This window comes from Salvia hispanica, chromosome 3, assembly GCF_023119035.1.
Source record: "Salvia hispanica cultivar TCC Black 2014 chromosome 3, UniMelb_Shisp_WGS_1.0, whole genome shotgun sequence".
In the NCBI taxonomy this organism is placed as follows: Eukaryota; Viridiplantae; Streptophyta; class Magnoliopsida; order Lamiales; family Lamiaceae; genus Salvia; species Salvia hispanica.
Window position 1 is genome coordinate 6,373,597 of NC_062967.1, and position 14,182 is coordinate 6,387,778.

The window sequence follows — 14,182 nt, forward strand, 5'->3', positions numbered from 1 at the left end:
CATAAATTACAATACCTTTGCGAAGTTTGAACGCTGGGTGATCAAGAGTGTATTACATTATATACAATAACAACGTAATATTATGTTTGCTTCAATGAAATAAAAATATTAGAGTTTTTGTGTGGTGTTTTTTTCTTTTCTTTTTTTGGGGGGGAGGGGGGGTTGGGTTGGTTGGAAGGACTTGCGATGAGCCTTATTTCTCGGTGAACTTCTCCTCATCTTCTTTGGTTTGACCATTTTATTTTCATAAAATAGTATAATAAAATATTGTCTTCGTCCATAAAAAATAGTCACATTTTGTCATTTTTGAATATCCATAAAATATAGTTTCACTTTTATAAATAGAAGGTCTCTCTCATATTTTATCTACTTTTTCTTATCTTTTACATATACTTTAACTACTTTTTTTCCACATCTCACTTACTTTATCAAATTTCTTATTTAATGGCGTGCCGTTAAAAAATGAGACTATTTTTTTTTTTTAAGGAAGTAACTTTTTTAGAATTCTGTTCCACCTTGTTTAGGTGTACAACTTTGAACTACTACCGTTTATCAGCTTATTTATGTACCGCTTACAAATAATTAACCAAAATTTACACTCTTATAGCGAAATATTTTTGTTTCGTTTATTCGAGTCGAAGGAGTTGGAGCAGGCTGGGCCAACCATATTGGGTTCAAAGGGGCCGCCAGCGTACCCCAATTTCTACTATGGGCCCGGCTTCCAAAATCACTCTTCGCTCAGAATTGTTAAAATTTTAAACCATATTTTAAATTTTCTATTGACTCATTTTTTCTATATATTACATCAGCATCCCTTCTTGAAAGTCGTCATGAATTTGCACCACGTGTAGAAAGCCACACACACGTGTCACGCTACCAACGAATAGTTGTGCATGGGAGCTGACTAGTGGAGCAATTTAACTTCCACTATTTGCCCACATACCCTTTTATTTACATTATATTATTATATTCCACTTAATAATTCAAAGTGTGGTTGGAGCCGGATCAATTTATGAGAATGAAAATCTTTACTAAATTCGATCTTATTTTAGGTTATTTATCAAACGGTGCAATAGTAATGTCTCAGTCCACCAAAATTGTTATTCACTTTTATCATTCGTTCACGCTTTATTATTCATATATAAATGCCTTTTAATATCAATAATGACATTAATCTTCTTCACTGTTATAATTTAACATGTTAGCCTTTTAGATTCACATTTCACTTCACTATAAATGTAAAATAGAATAGATCACGCATTATGTATGTATGCGATTCAATTGATTATTTACTACTGTCTCCATCAATAAAAAATAATCATATTAATCTTTTTTTATTAGTCTCTATTTATTTTAATCAATTTTGTAATAAATCTCATTTTCCATTAAAGATAGTCATAGCCACTTTTATTCTCTAACTTTATTTATTAAAGATAGTCATAGCCACTTTTATTCTCTAACTTTATTTTATTTTAGCAATTTTTAACTAATTCATATAGTCCTAACTCCTAACTACTAAGATCATTTTTTAGGATCGCTGTAATACTACTATATGACTATCTAACTTCTAAGTGCGAAAAATGAAAATATCGGAAAATAAAGGGGTAAAATCGAATAAAGTAATTAAGAAAAGTCCACCGCTATCCTTATATCATGCACAGCAGTATTTGCAGAGCAAACCAGCCAAACAAAGAACCTATAATCCGAAACACAGGAAAATAAATGAAAGGAGGAGGACTAACGTACGCAGCGTGTCTCGCAGCCGTAGCCACACTCTTAACCTGCGCACTCAGCCTCCACGCCGACCCCGATTTCGACCCCAAGATCCTCCAGGTCACCGGGAACCGCCGCAACCACCACCTCCTCGGCACGGCGGGTGAGCACCAGTTCAAGAGCTTCATCCAGGAGCACGGGAAGGAGTACTCCACTCGCGCCGAGTACCTCCACCGCCTCGGCGTCTTCGCCGAGAACTTGGTGAGGGCGGCGGAGCACCAGGTTCTGGACCCCACCGCCAAGCACGGCGTCACGCAGTTTTCTGATCTCTCGCCGGAGGAATTCGAGGGCATGTACATGGGGGTGAGAGGCGGCTCCGCGCAGCCATCGGAGAATGGAGTGGCTGCGGAGGAGATCGAGGCGGAGGACTTGCCGGAGAGCTTTGATTGGAGAGAGAAAGGGGCTGTTACTGATGTTAAGATGCAGGTCATTCTTTCTTTTTTCCTTGATTTCTTCTCCAATTTTTTAGTCGGAATTTATTATTTTAGTTTTTGTGCTCAATGACCTTTATTTAATCAGAAATGCAAACTAGCACTTTGTTTTATACTCCCTCCGTTCCATAGTAATGGAGGCGAAACTTTTCGACATGAAGATTAAGAAAATTTGTGTTGGGTGGGTTAAGTAAATGGAGAATAAAGTGGAAAAAAAAAAAAGGTAGAGTGATGAATTGAGAAAAAAGTAAGAGAGTAAAGTAGGTGTATAAAAATGTTTTTACTTATATTAAAAAGGGAAATAACTCTATTACAGAACGTACCAAAATGGCAAAATGATTCTATTATTGTGGTTATTATTGTGGAATGGAGGGAGTACTAACTATGTACTTCTCTTCTCCTGATTCCTACTAAGTTAATGAACCTTATCATTAATTTGAAGTACTCCTTGACCTTGTCTGGGATTAATTAGAAGGTATTACTCCCTCTATCCCAAGTTGATTGAAGTTTTTCTTTTGGACACGGATCAATAGATAGTAATACAAAGTTTGATATGTCTTATAAAAAGAAATTATTGTTTCTAATATTTAGATAATACTCATTAAATTTCACAAATACAGGGCAGTTGTGGTTCTTGTTGGGCATTTAGCACAACTGGAGCCATCGAAGGAGCAAATTTCATTGCAACTGGGAAGCTTTTAAATCTTAGCGAGCAACAGCTGGTTGACTGCGATCATGCGGTAGATATATGTCTCAATGAAATGGAATCATCACTTATGATTGATATTTGAACTCCATTTTAGATAGTAGTACTAGTACTTACATTTTAGCTGATTATATATGTATGTCATTTCGTGTGTAAGTGTGATGCCAAGGAAAAGAAAGCTTGTGATAATGGATGCTCGGGTGGCTTAATGACGAATGCCTACAAGTACTTGATTGAGGCCGGAGGCATAGAGGAAGAGACTTCGTACCCTTATACTGGGAAACGCGGGGAATGCAAATTCCAACCCAACAGTGTAGCTGTGAAAGTTGCAAATTTCACCACAATTCCGATGAATGAGAATCAGATCGCTGCCTACATGGTCCATCACGGCCCCCTCGCAGGTATCTTCGTTGATTTGGAGATGTAACGTATAGAAAAATACTATGTGGAGTTTATTAGTTCTTACAGTTGAAATGTGGGGATGCAGTGGGGCTGAATGCGGTTTTCATGCAAACATACATTGGTGGTGTGTCGTGCCCGCTTATTTGTGGCAAGAAATGGATCAATCATGGTGTGCTTCTGGTGGGGTATGGGTCGAAAGGCTACTCCATCTTGCGATTCGGGTACCAACCGTACTGGATCATCAAGAACTCGTGGGGGAAGCGGTGGGGAGAGCATGGGTACTACAAGCTATGCCGCGGTCACGGTATGTGTGGGATGAACACAATGGTTTCAGCCGTTATGACCTCCTAGTTAGGTAATATTATTACAGTCAGTTTGTGTGGCATAATGTAATTTAAAGCTTATAGTTGCTCAAAATTCTCAAACTTGTGGTGACCATATATTGATTTTAATATAAGGATTTTGTTATTTGATATGGTTTGTGGACCTTCATTAAGTTCATTTATACTTATGTGTCTGAAATGTATTTCAACTGGACTTGATCGAAATGATTTAGCTATAATTAACAGAGGAAGCCCACAACGCAACAAATGGAGAATTCAATTTCGAGACTGAAAAATTCAAAATTAAAAAAAATTCCGACCTGCCGGATTCGAACCAGCGACCTAAGGATAGCTATTATAACACTACAGTCCTCCGCTCTACCAACTGAGCTAAGGTCGGTTGTAAAATTTAGGCTAACTAAAACAATAATAACAAATAACGCCTCTGAAGTTGACTACTTTCATTGAATATTCACTAAATTTTCTTCTACAACATGATTCAAAATTTTGCAAATACATTTACAAGCTGCTTTGGAATTATGAATATCTGCTGTTGGACACGTTGTAATTACTACTTACTAGTACTACAATATTAGAAACCATACTTTATAATAGTAGCAAATTTAGCAATAGAATATTATTTTATCCATTTCATTGTTGAATTTTATAGTACTAATTATAAACAACATGTATAAACCCAAGAATCATGTATAGGATCAACCTAATTTCTTGCGAGCTTATAGAACAATTTATTGTAATTATTTGAGTTATAAAATTATGAAGTTACGAGTTTTTTTCCTTTTTCTTCTAGAGAGTAGGTGAGATATGGAGTATGAGGATTGAACTATATACTTATTAGTTATTTCATGGTCATTCTAGATTGGATTTTAGATCTTCCTTCACTCCATATTTTTAACACTTCACCTTTAAAGTGTCTTATTTCTCTTCGTCGATTTGATGTAATAACCAGTATTGTTCTATTTTTAGTAAGTTTCCTCTCTCATATAAAGAGGATCCAATCTCTCGCATTTTTTAATATCTTTCTCTAATTTTATTAATTTTGTATCATAACTCATTTAGTCCATTATGCACATTATTAGAGGTGGACGAAGGTAGTAGGAGTATAATTTATGGGTTAATAGTCAGTTAAAATATAAAGTTCAGTAAAATTCTAGTCTGTCTATGAACTTTGAAATTAGAATATTATTAAATCACGAAGTTTTAATTTTCTCAATTATCTCATCCATGTACAAATCAATTTGATCAAAAATTGTGAATGAATGAGACAATTAAAAAAAAAATTGAAATTTCATAATTTAGTATTTCAATTTTAAAGTTTATGCAACATAGTCGTCGTTATTTTAATGGCTATTATTCCATGATTTATCAAATATACCTTTCCTTTAATACTTGTACTACTCCATTTTATCCAAGGCCGGTGCGGCGTGCTCCTCGTGGTACACTGGTACTATCTACAAGGTACAAGAATCTTCAGCGCCAACATAATGACCGTAATGCCCTCAAGGTACAAACCTGTAATGCAAATCTCCGGGGCAGCCAAAGGGCAGTCGCTGGTAATCGTGTTAAACATGCAAGTGCTATTCTAGAATGGCACCAAATCCACATCGGCGATGAGAGAGATGGATAGAGAAAGATAGATAGGGAGAATAATAGAATCAGGAAACTGGAGAAACAGTTTACAGGATGCCACCAAACAAAGAAAACGACGCTGCATATTCTTGAGCCCACATAATGCTTCCCTTTTCTGCCTATATATACGCCATTCCCCCCCTCTCAAATTCCTTCCTTTCTATCCCATTTCTACTTGCCTTCCACTAAAGGTGCGTATTTCTACCTTTCCTTGTTTTTATGCGTCTTTTCCGTTTCCTTCCTTTTACTGTTTTGTTTTTTCTTTCAACTTCTGGTTGGCTGTCTTTGTTTTTCCTTTTTGAATTGTCAAATATACATGAATGTGGTTTCGTTAAGGACGTTGAAACAGTGATGGGTTTTTTTTGTTTTGAGTTAGAATTTCTCATGTTGCTATGATTTGCCATGCTGCTGCATGTTTATCATCAAGGAACTGAAATTTATTTTGGAATTTGGGAGTTTGTACATATGAAAGAAATTTTGACCATTTGCCCTCTCCTTCAAGGTTTTATGTTTCCTGTATCTCAAAGTCGAAACAGAGCATATTTGAATGCTATTTAGGAGTATAAGTTAGTTTTCTTGTTTGTTGGCCTTTTTTAGTGGACATTTGATGAGTTGTTCGCATTTCAATATCTTCTTTGTTGGTTCTTATATGTATTATTCAAAGCCTCTCAGTGGAGTTTACTACTATTATACATGACTGAGTGTTTTTTGTCTTCATCACTGCGATTTCTCCAATTGTAGCTCTTTCAATTGGATAAGAATCAAGTGAGTTACTCAAATTGTAGGAATTATCAAGGGGCCTCTTAGGATATCCCAAAGTTCCAATCTCATCATAGTAAACAATAGAGTAGCTACTAGGCTAATCTTGAATAGTAAAAGCCCTCTAAAGGTTAATAAGTCATGCTTTTGATTTGGGTAATTTGATAAGTTGCAATTTGTGATCAAACATATGAAATTGAATATAACTTTTTAAATTGAGCAGCACCATTGCTATAAAGGTCAAAGTGTAATTATCTAGGCTAATCCTTAGTTCTCTAGATTTTCAGTTCTTTCTGTGTGAGAACTGATTTAAGCAAATAGCCTCCACATTTCACTTCGTTATCAGATTGATCCGAATGGGGTAGCTTGAACAGTGGCTTTTCTGATGTGAAACAAATTTGGGATGTATCAATTGAATTGATATTCATCTTCTCCTTCCAATTATATTGCATCTAATGATTAGTACTAGAAGGAATTTTTTTACATCTTGATTGGAGTGTGTTTGTGAAACCTATTCTGATTTAACTCAACATCGAAAAACATTTGAAACATACAATTCGCTTAAGATAAACTGTACGCATTAACAACTGATGGTCCTTTATTCCAGACATGACAGAAGTTAATGGTAGAGCTTCCCATTGCAATGAAAACAGATGTTTGCAACCTTCAACGTCTCGTAATGAACAGAAAAAGGCAGCAGATAACAGCCCAGACACTTCTCGATTCGTTAATCATGGTAAGCCTTTCTTCACTCTTTTATCTGCATACATAATAGAGAAATGTATCTATTTATTGGTATCTCCATCTTCATTGCTTCGTATTTTGGAAATGGAGCGACAATATTTCATACTTGTACTTTTGTTGGTCCAATATCTGCACCCCACATATCTAGTTCTTCGTAAATAATGAATAATGATTACACCAATGTGTCAGGTCAAAAGAGAATCTTCCATTTATCGCAATGGTCCTTGTTATTGTATCACTAACCGATGCATATAAACTTTATTTGGTTTTTCTGTGCCTAAATATGTTAATCCAGCTTCGATTGAATGGGAAGAGAGCAGAAGGAAATGGACTGGAGATATATCTCAGGGGCCTCGTGGAATGCAAAATGATCCAATTATAAGGTATTGAGATCTCCTTCTCTTCTCTGCTCCATGAAAATCCAATGTAGTAGTTATATTTTGATCGTTTTAATACTTTAATTTATATGCCTGAAGATGAAGTTGAACCAGTTATGGCTACCTGGGGTAATATAATCCAGAGACAGAGACTTCATCTTGTTCTGGATGATCACCGATAAAATTTGGATTCTCAATTGCTGTCCTATCAGTTATTCAGGACTATTAGTTTTCATTGTTAAGTTGATTTTTGCATTACATTTGGTTTCTAGTAATTCTATGATGGTGCATTGATTCTTCATCGTGAGATCTGTTGCAGCTGGTCAACGACGTATGAAGACTTGCTCTCGACCAATGACCCTTTCCCTAAGCCAATTCCTTTACCTGTAAGTTAAACTCTACGCTACACCATATTTGAACTCCTCTCTAGTACAAGTTGATAAATATAGATGCATTTACAATTTTGCAGGAGATGGTAGATTTTTTGGTTGATACCTGGCATGATGAGGGGCTTTTTGATTAGATTATCTTATCGAAGAGGCTTCACACCGATAATTCATCAGCTTCTGCTACCACATCAGATGTTGTTGTTAAATAGTGATGAACATACTTTTAGCTTGATTATGCTTCTTAATGATGCATTGCGTTGTCGATAAGCTCTGCTGCTTATATATTGTTCTACAACAATAATCACTCTGTGGGGGATAAAGTGCTACATCTCGAGTTGTCGATTAAGTGCCATGTGTTGCATAGCTTAGGTGAGAAGATTGAGCATGGCTTATTTTTTCCAATTTTAGTTGTTGTTAGAGTGTAGTAAGAGTTTGATATATAGATAATTCAATCTTAGTTGTTAGTTTAGTTTCTTCTCAAAATGTAGAAGAGCTAGCAACTAGATTTGTATGAACACATGAAATGTTGCAGATGTTGGTGTGTAATGCCTAATACTACTATTTTTGAATTTTGAACTTATATGCAATTATCGTTCTTTCTCCCCCTATATATATAGAATAATACTTTTTCATATTCACGATGTTTTAAATCAGCAGGGATGTTTTTTCTTTGATCATGAAATATTACAATTATGCCTTTTTAATAATTTGACACGAATCAATACTGCACTAAGACTTCAAATTTCTACACTACTTTTATATGTTACATTTTTAATACTTTTATATGTTTTGATATTTTTAATATACAATATTGATGAGTTAATAGAGTTAGCAATTTAAATAGTTAGCAATATAACACACCCCAGTACACTGGGTGGTGATCAATTGCTAACTTTCTTAAGTTGCAAACTTGCTAACTCATCAACGCAGTGTATTAAAAATGTCAACACATAATTTTGTTGAAATTCAATATAATGTATTGACATTTTAATATCACCGTATTGATATTTTTAATACACAACATTGATGAGTTAGTAGAGTTAACAATTTAAATAATTAACAATATAACATACCACTTAGTACACTCGTTAGTATATCTCATAGTACGTTTAACACAAATTACGACATATGACCATTTTTTCTCTCATTGAAGTCGCATTAATACAGTTCAAATAGGTTCAAAACCATATCTTACTACACTTTAAATATATTTATTATAGTTATGTATCATATTCTAATGCTTATAGCACCATAATCTAAAATTAAGACCAAATCTCTATTTTTAGATTTTAAAATGAGTGGATGTATTAAATCTTCGAATTTCAATAAATAGTAGACAAAATATCAACAAAGAGGTAATATCGTCATTATGTTATCATATGATAATTTTCGTGAATGTTTTTTTATATCAACATAATGTATTAATATAAGAATATCAACACTAGTACAAGAAAATATCAACACATATTTATTGAGATTTTTACATGGTTTATTGAGATTTTTTTATGTATTTGTTGATAAAAATCTGGTTATCAACATTTACAAAAAATAAAATAAAAAATATCAAACTTCATCATCCGAACGTCGTCGGAACATATGCAATTGAGATCTCGTTGAAATCCTTATAAAATTATTTTTAATTTGATATATTTTTTGTGAAAAGGTAATTTAAATCGAGAGAGTTACGTAAAATTTAAAGTTTTAAGATGATTTTAATGAGAGGAAATTGACATTAATACCCTCTAATTTTATTTATTAATTTTTTTAATTAAAATATAATACGTGTAACATCATTTTAACCACTAGATCTTCTAATCTAATGGCTAAAATTTAGTTTTAGTTTGAAATTGCTAATTTGTTAGCCCCATTTATTATATATACAGAATATTTGAATTATTTTATAATTATATCATCATTTTCATTGCACCTCTAAGTATTAAATATTAATGCTAAATTGTGGGACCACATAAATCGCAAAGAGCATGAGCACGATTATAGCCCTTCGATCTTCCACTTTGCCGGACCCATCATACCCCACGATCTAAGATCAACGCCTTGAAACTGGAGATTACATATTCTGGTAGTATAAATATCAAACAAAGCAACGAAAAACGCATGAGTTCAGTCTAGCAAATAGGAACCGCAAGCTCACGAAAAAATGATTTCGTCTTCTCAAAGCTTCCTCTCTATCGTCGTCGTCGTCCTCGTCCTCTTCTCGCCGATCGCCTCCGTCGTCGGGCTGCTCCGTCCGCCGCCGAATCTGTCAATGATTTCGGTTGAGCGGCTGATTCACGACCTCAATTTGTTCCCGAACCATCCGATCAACATCATCGACGATGAGGTTGCTTCTCCCGACGCTGCGAGGCTGGTGGAGAGGCGATTTAGGTTTCCGAATTCGGTGGATCCCATCGCAGCTGAGGAACTAGGTCACCATGCCGGTTACTATAAGATTGAGCATTCTCATGCCGCCAGGTTAGCTTATTCAGAAATTGAATTTAAGTTACAAGTTCCTTGCTGTCGAACTTTTTTTTGTTGACGTTTATTAATTCGTAATCAGTAACTGACTTGCATAAGCAGCCAATTTATAGAAATATGACGGTTGGTTGACAAATTTTCCTCGATTATCCGCCATGTTATATCGATTAATCGCGTGTGATAGATATTTTTATTGTGTGCTATATCGCGACTCGCGAGTGAGGAAAACGTGGTTTGCTCACATTGATCGAGTTAAGGCACCATGACTGATATTTTGCTACGTTTCGTGATTGTATCATTGTACATTGTTGCGATGACCATTTCAATACATGTGTTTAATTAATTCGCATTTACCAGCAGTTAATTGAGGTAGAGCTGCTTTCTCTGTGCAGTCACTGTTCTACTCGTACATTGTACATATACTTTCTAGGAATGTATTTGATGCTACTTATTTACCGAGAACACTTTGTATCATATTTTTACACTCACTGGATATGTTTGTTTGCATTTCTGTCTAATGACGCTAAATGTGGATATTTGGATATGTTTAGTTGGTTTGTATGCGCTGGCCTTGCATAGCCTTGATATTTTATGCAAGGTTACTATGTCCTGAATCTTAATTTGGACATTTAACATTTTCTGTTGCCATGACCTAGCTGATAATTAGAATACAGGTGATCATATGTCTTGGGATTAACTTTGTTGACCTCATGAGCAATGTCAAGTGGGGATTCCATTTTTCAATTGTCTGATTAACTATATTCAAGAGCATGTTCCTTAAATTTTATAATTTCAAACATAATGTTTGTAAATTTTCCTATGGAAATGTTTTGATTTTCTGCAGCCTCTGATATTCTCACTATACCCAATGCTCTAACTGTGGCGCTATTGGCATTATGGTTGCAGGATGTTTTACTTCTTCTTTGAGTCTCGTAATAGCACCACAGATCCTGTTGTCATCTGGTTGACTGGTGGGCCAGGTTGTAGCAGTGAGATGGCTCTTTTCTACGAAAATGGCCCCTTCACTATTGCTGATAATCTAACTCTTGTGAGAAATGAGTATGGGTGGGACCAGGTATTATACTTGGTTAATTCTGGTGATTAAAAATATACTATTACCTACCTAATTTGATAAAATCCTTATGTCTACAATTCTTATGCAGATATATTATCTGAATTAAGCTAATTGTTTTTTTCCTTGAAAGGGGAATTATGCTAATTGTTAATGTATTGTGTTCTAAACTTTTTGGTGCCATGTTTGAACTGCTGAATTTGGTTTACATTGTTCCTAATACGTCGAGGATCTATTCACACTTTTAAATATCTAGCTTCAGAAACACTTGTTTGTGATATATAAAGTTCTTTGATGAATTTGCAGGTTTCGAATATTATATTTGTTGACCAACCTATTGGAACTGGATTTAGCTATAGTTCTGATAAACGTGACATTCGCCATAATGAACATGATGTCAGCGATGACCTATATGACTTTATACAGGTTAGTTTTGTTACTTTGTTTCCCTCTTGCACCCTCTCATACAAGAGCATCTGATCTTTGTTATGCTTCCTATTTCTCAGAAAGAATTTGAATGTATCTACATCTATCTTAGTAATTTTGATATTAGTCATGCAAGTGGAAAGATTTTTGTCTGACAAAGGAGAATTCAAATAATAGTGCCATTAAATGCCTAGTACCAAGAGCTTTCTGCTGTCACTCATTGACAAAGAATGTGGCAATTCAGGTTTTTAGAGTGTTGTTTCATTATGAAGTTAACCCTCAAAAGATTCACTAGTTGTGCCTGATGATGATGCATGTGGATTGTGGAGGAGTAAATACTGGCATTGATTTTGATATGTTTCATCTCAAAGAAAATGATTGTTCGTCCATAGCAACTCTCAATAACTTAAAATGTAAATGAGGTGTATAATGATAATTATTCTTGAAGCTCTCTGCGATTTAAGTTCTGGTAGTGTGAACCAAAAGCAAATATTTGAATATCACTTACTGATGAGTGATGGAAGAAATAATGTGTTGCGACGCTTTATGAAGCTTTTGTACAGTGCATAACTATACACAGGTTTCCACTTTTTACGATTAATGTGGAATTGCATTAGATGAGAGACTAAAATAAAACTTAAATATTGAATAGAGTTCTCACTCTTAAGTTCTGCTGTAGGCATTCTTTACGGAGCATCCTGAACTAGCAAATAATGATTTTTTCATTACTGGAGAGTCATATGCTGGACATTATATTCCTGCTTTTGCTGGTCGCGTCCACCGTGGAAACAAAGAAGGGGAAGGAATTCATGTGAATCTGAAGGTATTACTGAATTGTTAATTTTATTGTTTATGTGGCTGTGTTGAATATCTTATCTGATCTAAGCTAAACAGGGATTTGCAATGGGAAATGGTCTAACGGATCCAGGAATCCAGTATGCTGCATATGCTGATTATGCTCTTGATATGGGAATACTTACGCAATCTGAGCATGATCGTATCAACAAAGTGCTTCCACTATGTGAAGCAGCGATCAAGCTCTGTGGTACCATACATCCTCCTGTTTTTGATATTTTATGTTACAATGATTTTTGTGTTTTCTGAGTATGGTCTGTTTGTCTTCTGTGAGTGGTCATTGCTTAAGCTGTTAAGCCTTATTTGTAAATCAGTTAGGACAATATTTATTATATGCTTGGAGTGGCTCTATCACTCTGTAGCTATGTTGTTGGTTAGCTTAAACATTTTTCCTTCACTTGTTTCAGGCACTGATGGAACTTTATCTTGCATGGCGGCCTATTTTGTTTGCAACACAATATTCAGTTCAATTATCTCACATGCTGGCGATGTGAATGTAAGAAGCATAACTCGTCTATGTCTGGGTTATCTCCTGATTTATAACTGCTGTGCATAAAGTATATAATAACAGCAGGAACATTTACCTGTAATCGTATTAATTTATTCTTGGGATGAACTTGGATTAAATCAACCAATTGAACTCATTGATGATACTCATAAAACATGTCCCAAAGCATCTTTGAGCTTTGAAATGACATGGGCTTTCTGCCTTTCTTCAGACAGAGGCTTTGTGCATTGCATATAATTTTTCAAAAAATTAGGTCTTTACCTTCTCAAGCTAGAAGTTTTTGGATGATGCTTCACTCTTTCTTCCTGCAGTATTATGATATCAGAAAGAAGTGTATAGGCAGTCTATGCTACGACTTCTCAAACTTGGAGAAGTTCCTCAATGAAAAACCTGTGAGGACAGCGCTTGGAGTTGGAGATATAGAGTTTGTCTCGTGCAGTCCTACTGTTTACCAGGCAATGCTCATGGACTGGATGAGAAATCTTGAAACTGGTATCCCTGCTCTTCTTGAGGATGGAATAAAGATGCTGGTGTATGCTGGAGAATATGATTTGATCTGCAACTGGCTTGGTGAGACTACTTTATTTCCTGATCAGGGAGAAGTGACATTATCCAGATTGAAGTTCATTGACAAAACTGTGTTGAATCATTTCTATGAACAGGTAATTCAAGATGGGTACATGCAATGCAGTGGAGTGGTCAGAATGACTTTGAATCATCCCCCGAAGTCCCTTTTCAAGTTGATGGTTCCGATGCAGGATTGTTGACAAGTTATGGTCCTCTGAGTTTCTTAAAGGTCTTCTACCTCCTTTCCTCCCCTATTTTTCTCAGATTTTAATATGTAGATTCACTGCTATGCTGATTTACATTTTGCTCTTTCATTTGTCCATACAATTTCCTTTCTGAATATAGGTACATGATGCTGGACACATGGTTCCTATGGATCAGCCTAAAGCCGCACTAGAGATGCTGAAGAGGTGGATGAAGGGGTCACTCTCACAACTGACTGCCGAACAGGATAATCTGGTTTCTTCGATGTGATTACGAAGCTTGGCTTTCTCGACCTATAAAATGTCTGTAAACAAGAGATGACTTATGGACATCTTACAGCCTCATGACAGTTATGTAGGATAAGTAATGGTGAAGGCAAAATGTTGAAATTGGATGTGCTGTGATTACAAAATTTATCCTGTGTTGTTTTGTGGTTGCATGACTGCCCTTTTGCTTAGCAGTTTATGGCCTTCATGTACTATAATGATAGATTCCCCATCAATAGTATTGGGTTTCAGTCA

General features: G+C 35.4%; 3 protein-coding genes and 1 non-coding gene across 8 annotated transcripts; 3 read left to right on the top strand and 1 right to left on the bottom strand.

The window, feature by feature from the left end:
* The first annotated feature begins 1,683 nt into the window (after window positions 1–1,683).
* LOC125211390 (probable cysteine protease RD19D) lies at window positions 1,684–3,785 on the top strand. The gene is made up of 4 exons (XM_048111152.1): window positions 1,684–2,199; window positions 2,825–2,944; window positions 3,068–3,311; window positions 3,398–3,785. Exons 1-4 carry the CDS (start codon window positions 1,723–1,725, stop codon window positions 3,661–3,663), a joined length of 1,107 nt encoding a protein of 368 aa, XP_047967109.1. The 5' UTR covers window positions 1,684–1,722; the 3' UTR covers window positions 3,664–3,785.
* A 164-nt stretch (window positions 3,786–3,949) lies between these two features.
* On the bottom strand, window positions 3,950–4,035 carry TRNAY-GUA. The gene is given in 2 exon segments: window positions 3,950–3,985; window positions 3,999–4,035. It is a non-coding gene; the product is annotated as a tRNA-Tyr (tRNA).
* Window positions 4,036–5,106: 1,071 nt separating this feature from the next.
* Window positions 5,107–8,134, top strand: LOC125212054. 5 transcript variants are annotated; one of them, XM_048112088.1, is made up of 5 exons: window positions 5,107–5,476; window positions 6,652–6,780; window positions 7,084–7,171; window positions 7,485–7,551; window positions 7,635–8,134. In XM_048112088.1, the coding sequence occupies exons 2-5, from the start codon at window positions 6,654–6,656 to the stop codon at window positions 7,686–7,688; spliced, it is 336 nt and encodes a 111-aa protein (XP_047968045.1). In that variant the 5' UTR covers window positions 5,107–5,476; window positions 6,652–6,653; the 3' UTR covers window positions 7,689–8,134. The 5 variants fall into 5 exon arrangements, 4 of the variants coding, with proteins under 4 accessions (XP_047968045.1, XP_047968044.1, XP_047968046.1 ...); XM_048112087.1 differs by lacking the exon at window positions 5,107–5,476 and adding an exon at window positions 5,629–5,712; XR_007174605.1 differs by lacking the exon at window positions 5,107–5,476 and adding an exon at window positions 5,678–5,787 and having other exon boundaries at window positions 7,438–7,551.
* A 1,523-nt stretch (window positions 8,135–9,657) lies between these two features.
* Window positions 9,658–14,182, top strand: LOC125214381 (serine carboxypeptidase-like). Its single transcript, XM_048115383.1, has 9 exons — window positions 9,658–10,026; window positions 10,936–11,104; window positions 11,408–11,527; window positions 12,207–12,350; window positions 12,422–12,572; window positions 12,790–12,878; window positions 13,202–13,460; window positions 13,553–13,686; window positions 13,803–14,182. The coding sequence occupies exons 1-9, from the start codon at window positions 9,713–9,715 to the stop codon at window positions 13,929–13,931; spliced, it is 1,509 nt and encodes a 502-aa protein (XP_047971340.1). The 5' UTR covers window positions 9,658–9,712; the 3' UTR covers window positions 13,932–14,182.

Bases quoted from the DNA above. Each gene is read 5' to 3' on its own strand.
- LOC125212054 (XM_048112086.1), top strand. From the start codon at position 5,751: ATGAAAGAAATTTTGACCATTTGCCCTCTCCTTCAAG. The intron at 5,788-6,651 runs GTTTTATGTTTC...CCTTTATTCCAG, and splicing joins CATTTGCCCTCTCCTTCAAG to ACATGACAGAAGTTAATGGT. The intron at 6,781-7,083 runs GTAAGCCTTTCT...ATGTTAATCCAG, and splicing joins TTCTCGATTCGTTAATCATG to CTTCGATTGAATGGGAAGAG.
- LOC125211390 (XM_048111152.1), top strand. From the start codon at position 1,723: ATGAAAGGAGGAGGACTAACGTACGCAGCGTGTCTCGCAGCCGTAGCC. The intron at 2,945-3,067 runs GTAGATATATGT...TTCGTGTGTAAG, and splicing joins TGGTTGACTGCGATCATGCG to TGTGATGCCAAGGAAAAGAA. The intron at 3,312-3,397 runs GTATCTTCGTTG...GTGGGGATGCAG, and splicing joins CCATCACGGCCCCCTCGCAG to TGGGGCTGAATGCGGTTTTC.
- LOC125214381 (XM_048115383.1), top strand. From the start codon at position 9,713: ATGATTTCGTCTTCTCAAAGCTTCCTCTCTATCGTCGTCGTCGTCCTC. The intron at 12,573-12,789 runs GTACCATACATC...CACTTGTTTCAG, and splicing joins AGCAGCGATCAAGCTCTGTG to GCACTGATGGAACTTTATCT. The intron at 13,461-13,552 runs GTGAGACTACTT...TTCTATGAACAG, and splicing joins TTTGATCTGCAACTGGCTTG to GTAATTCAAGATGGGTACAT.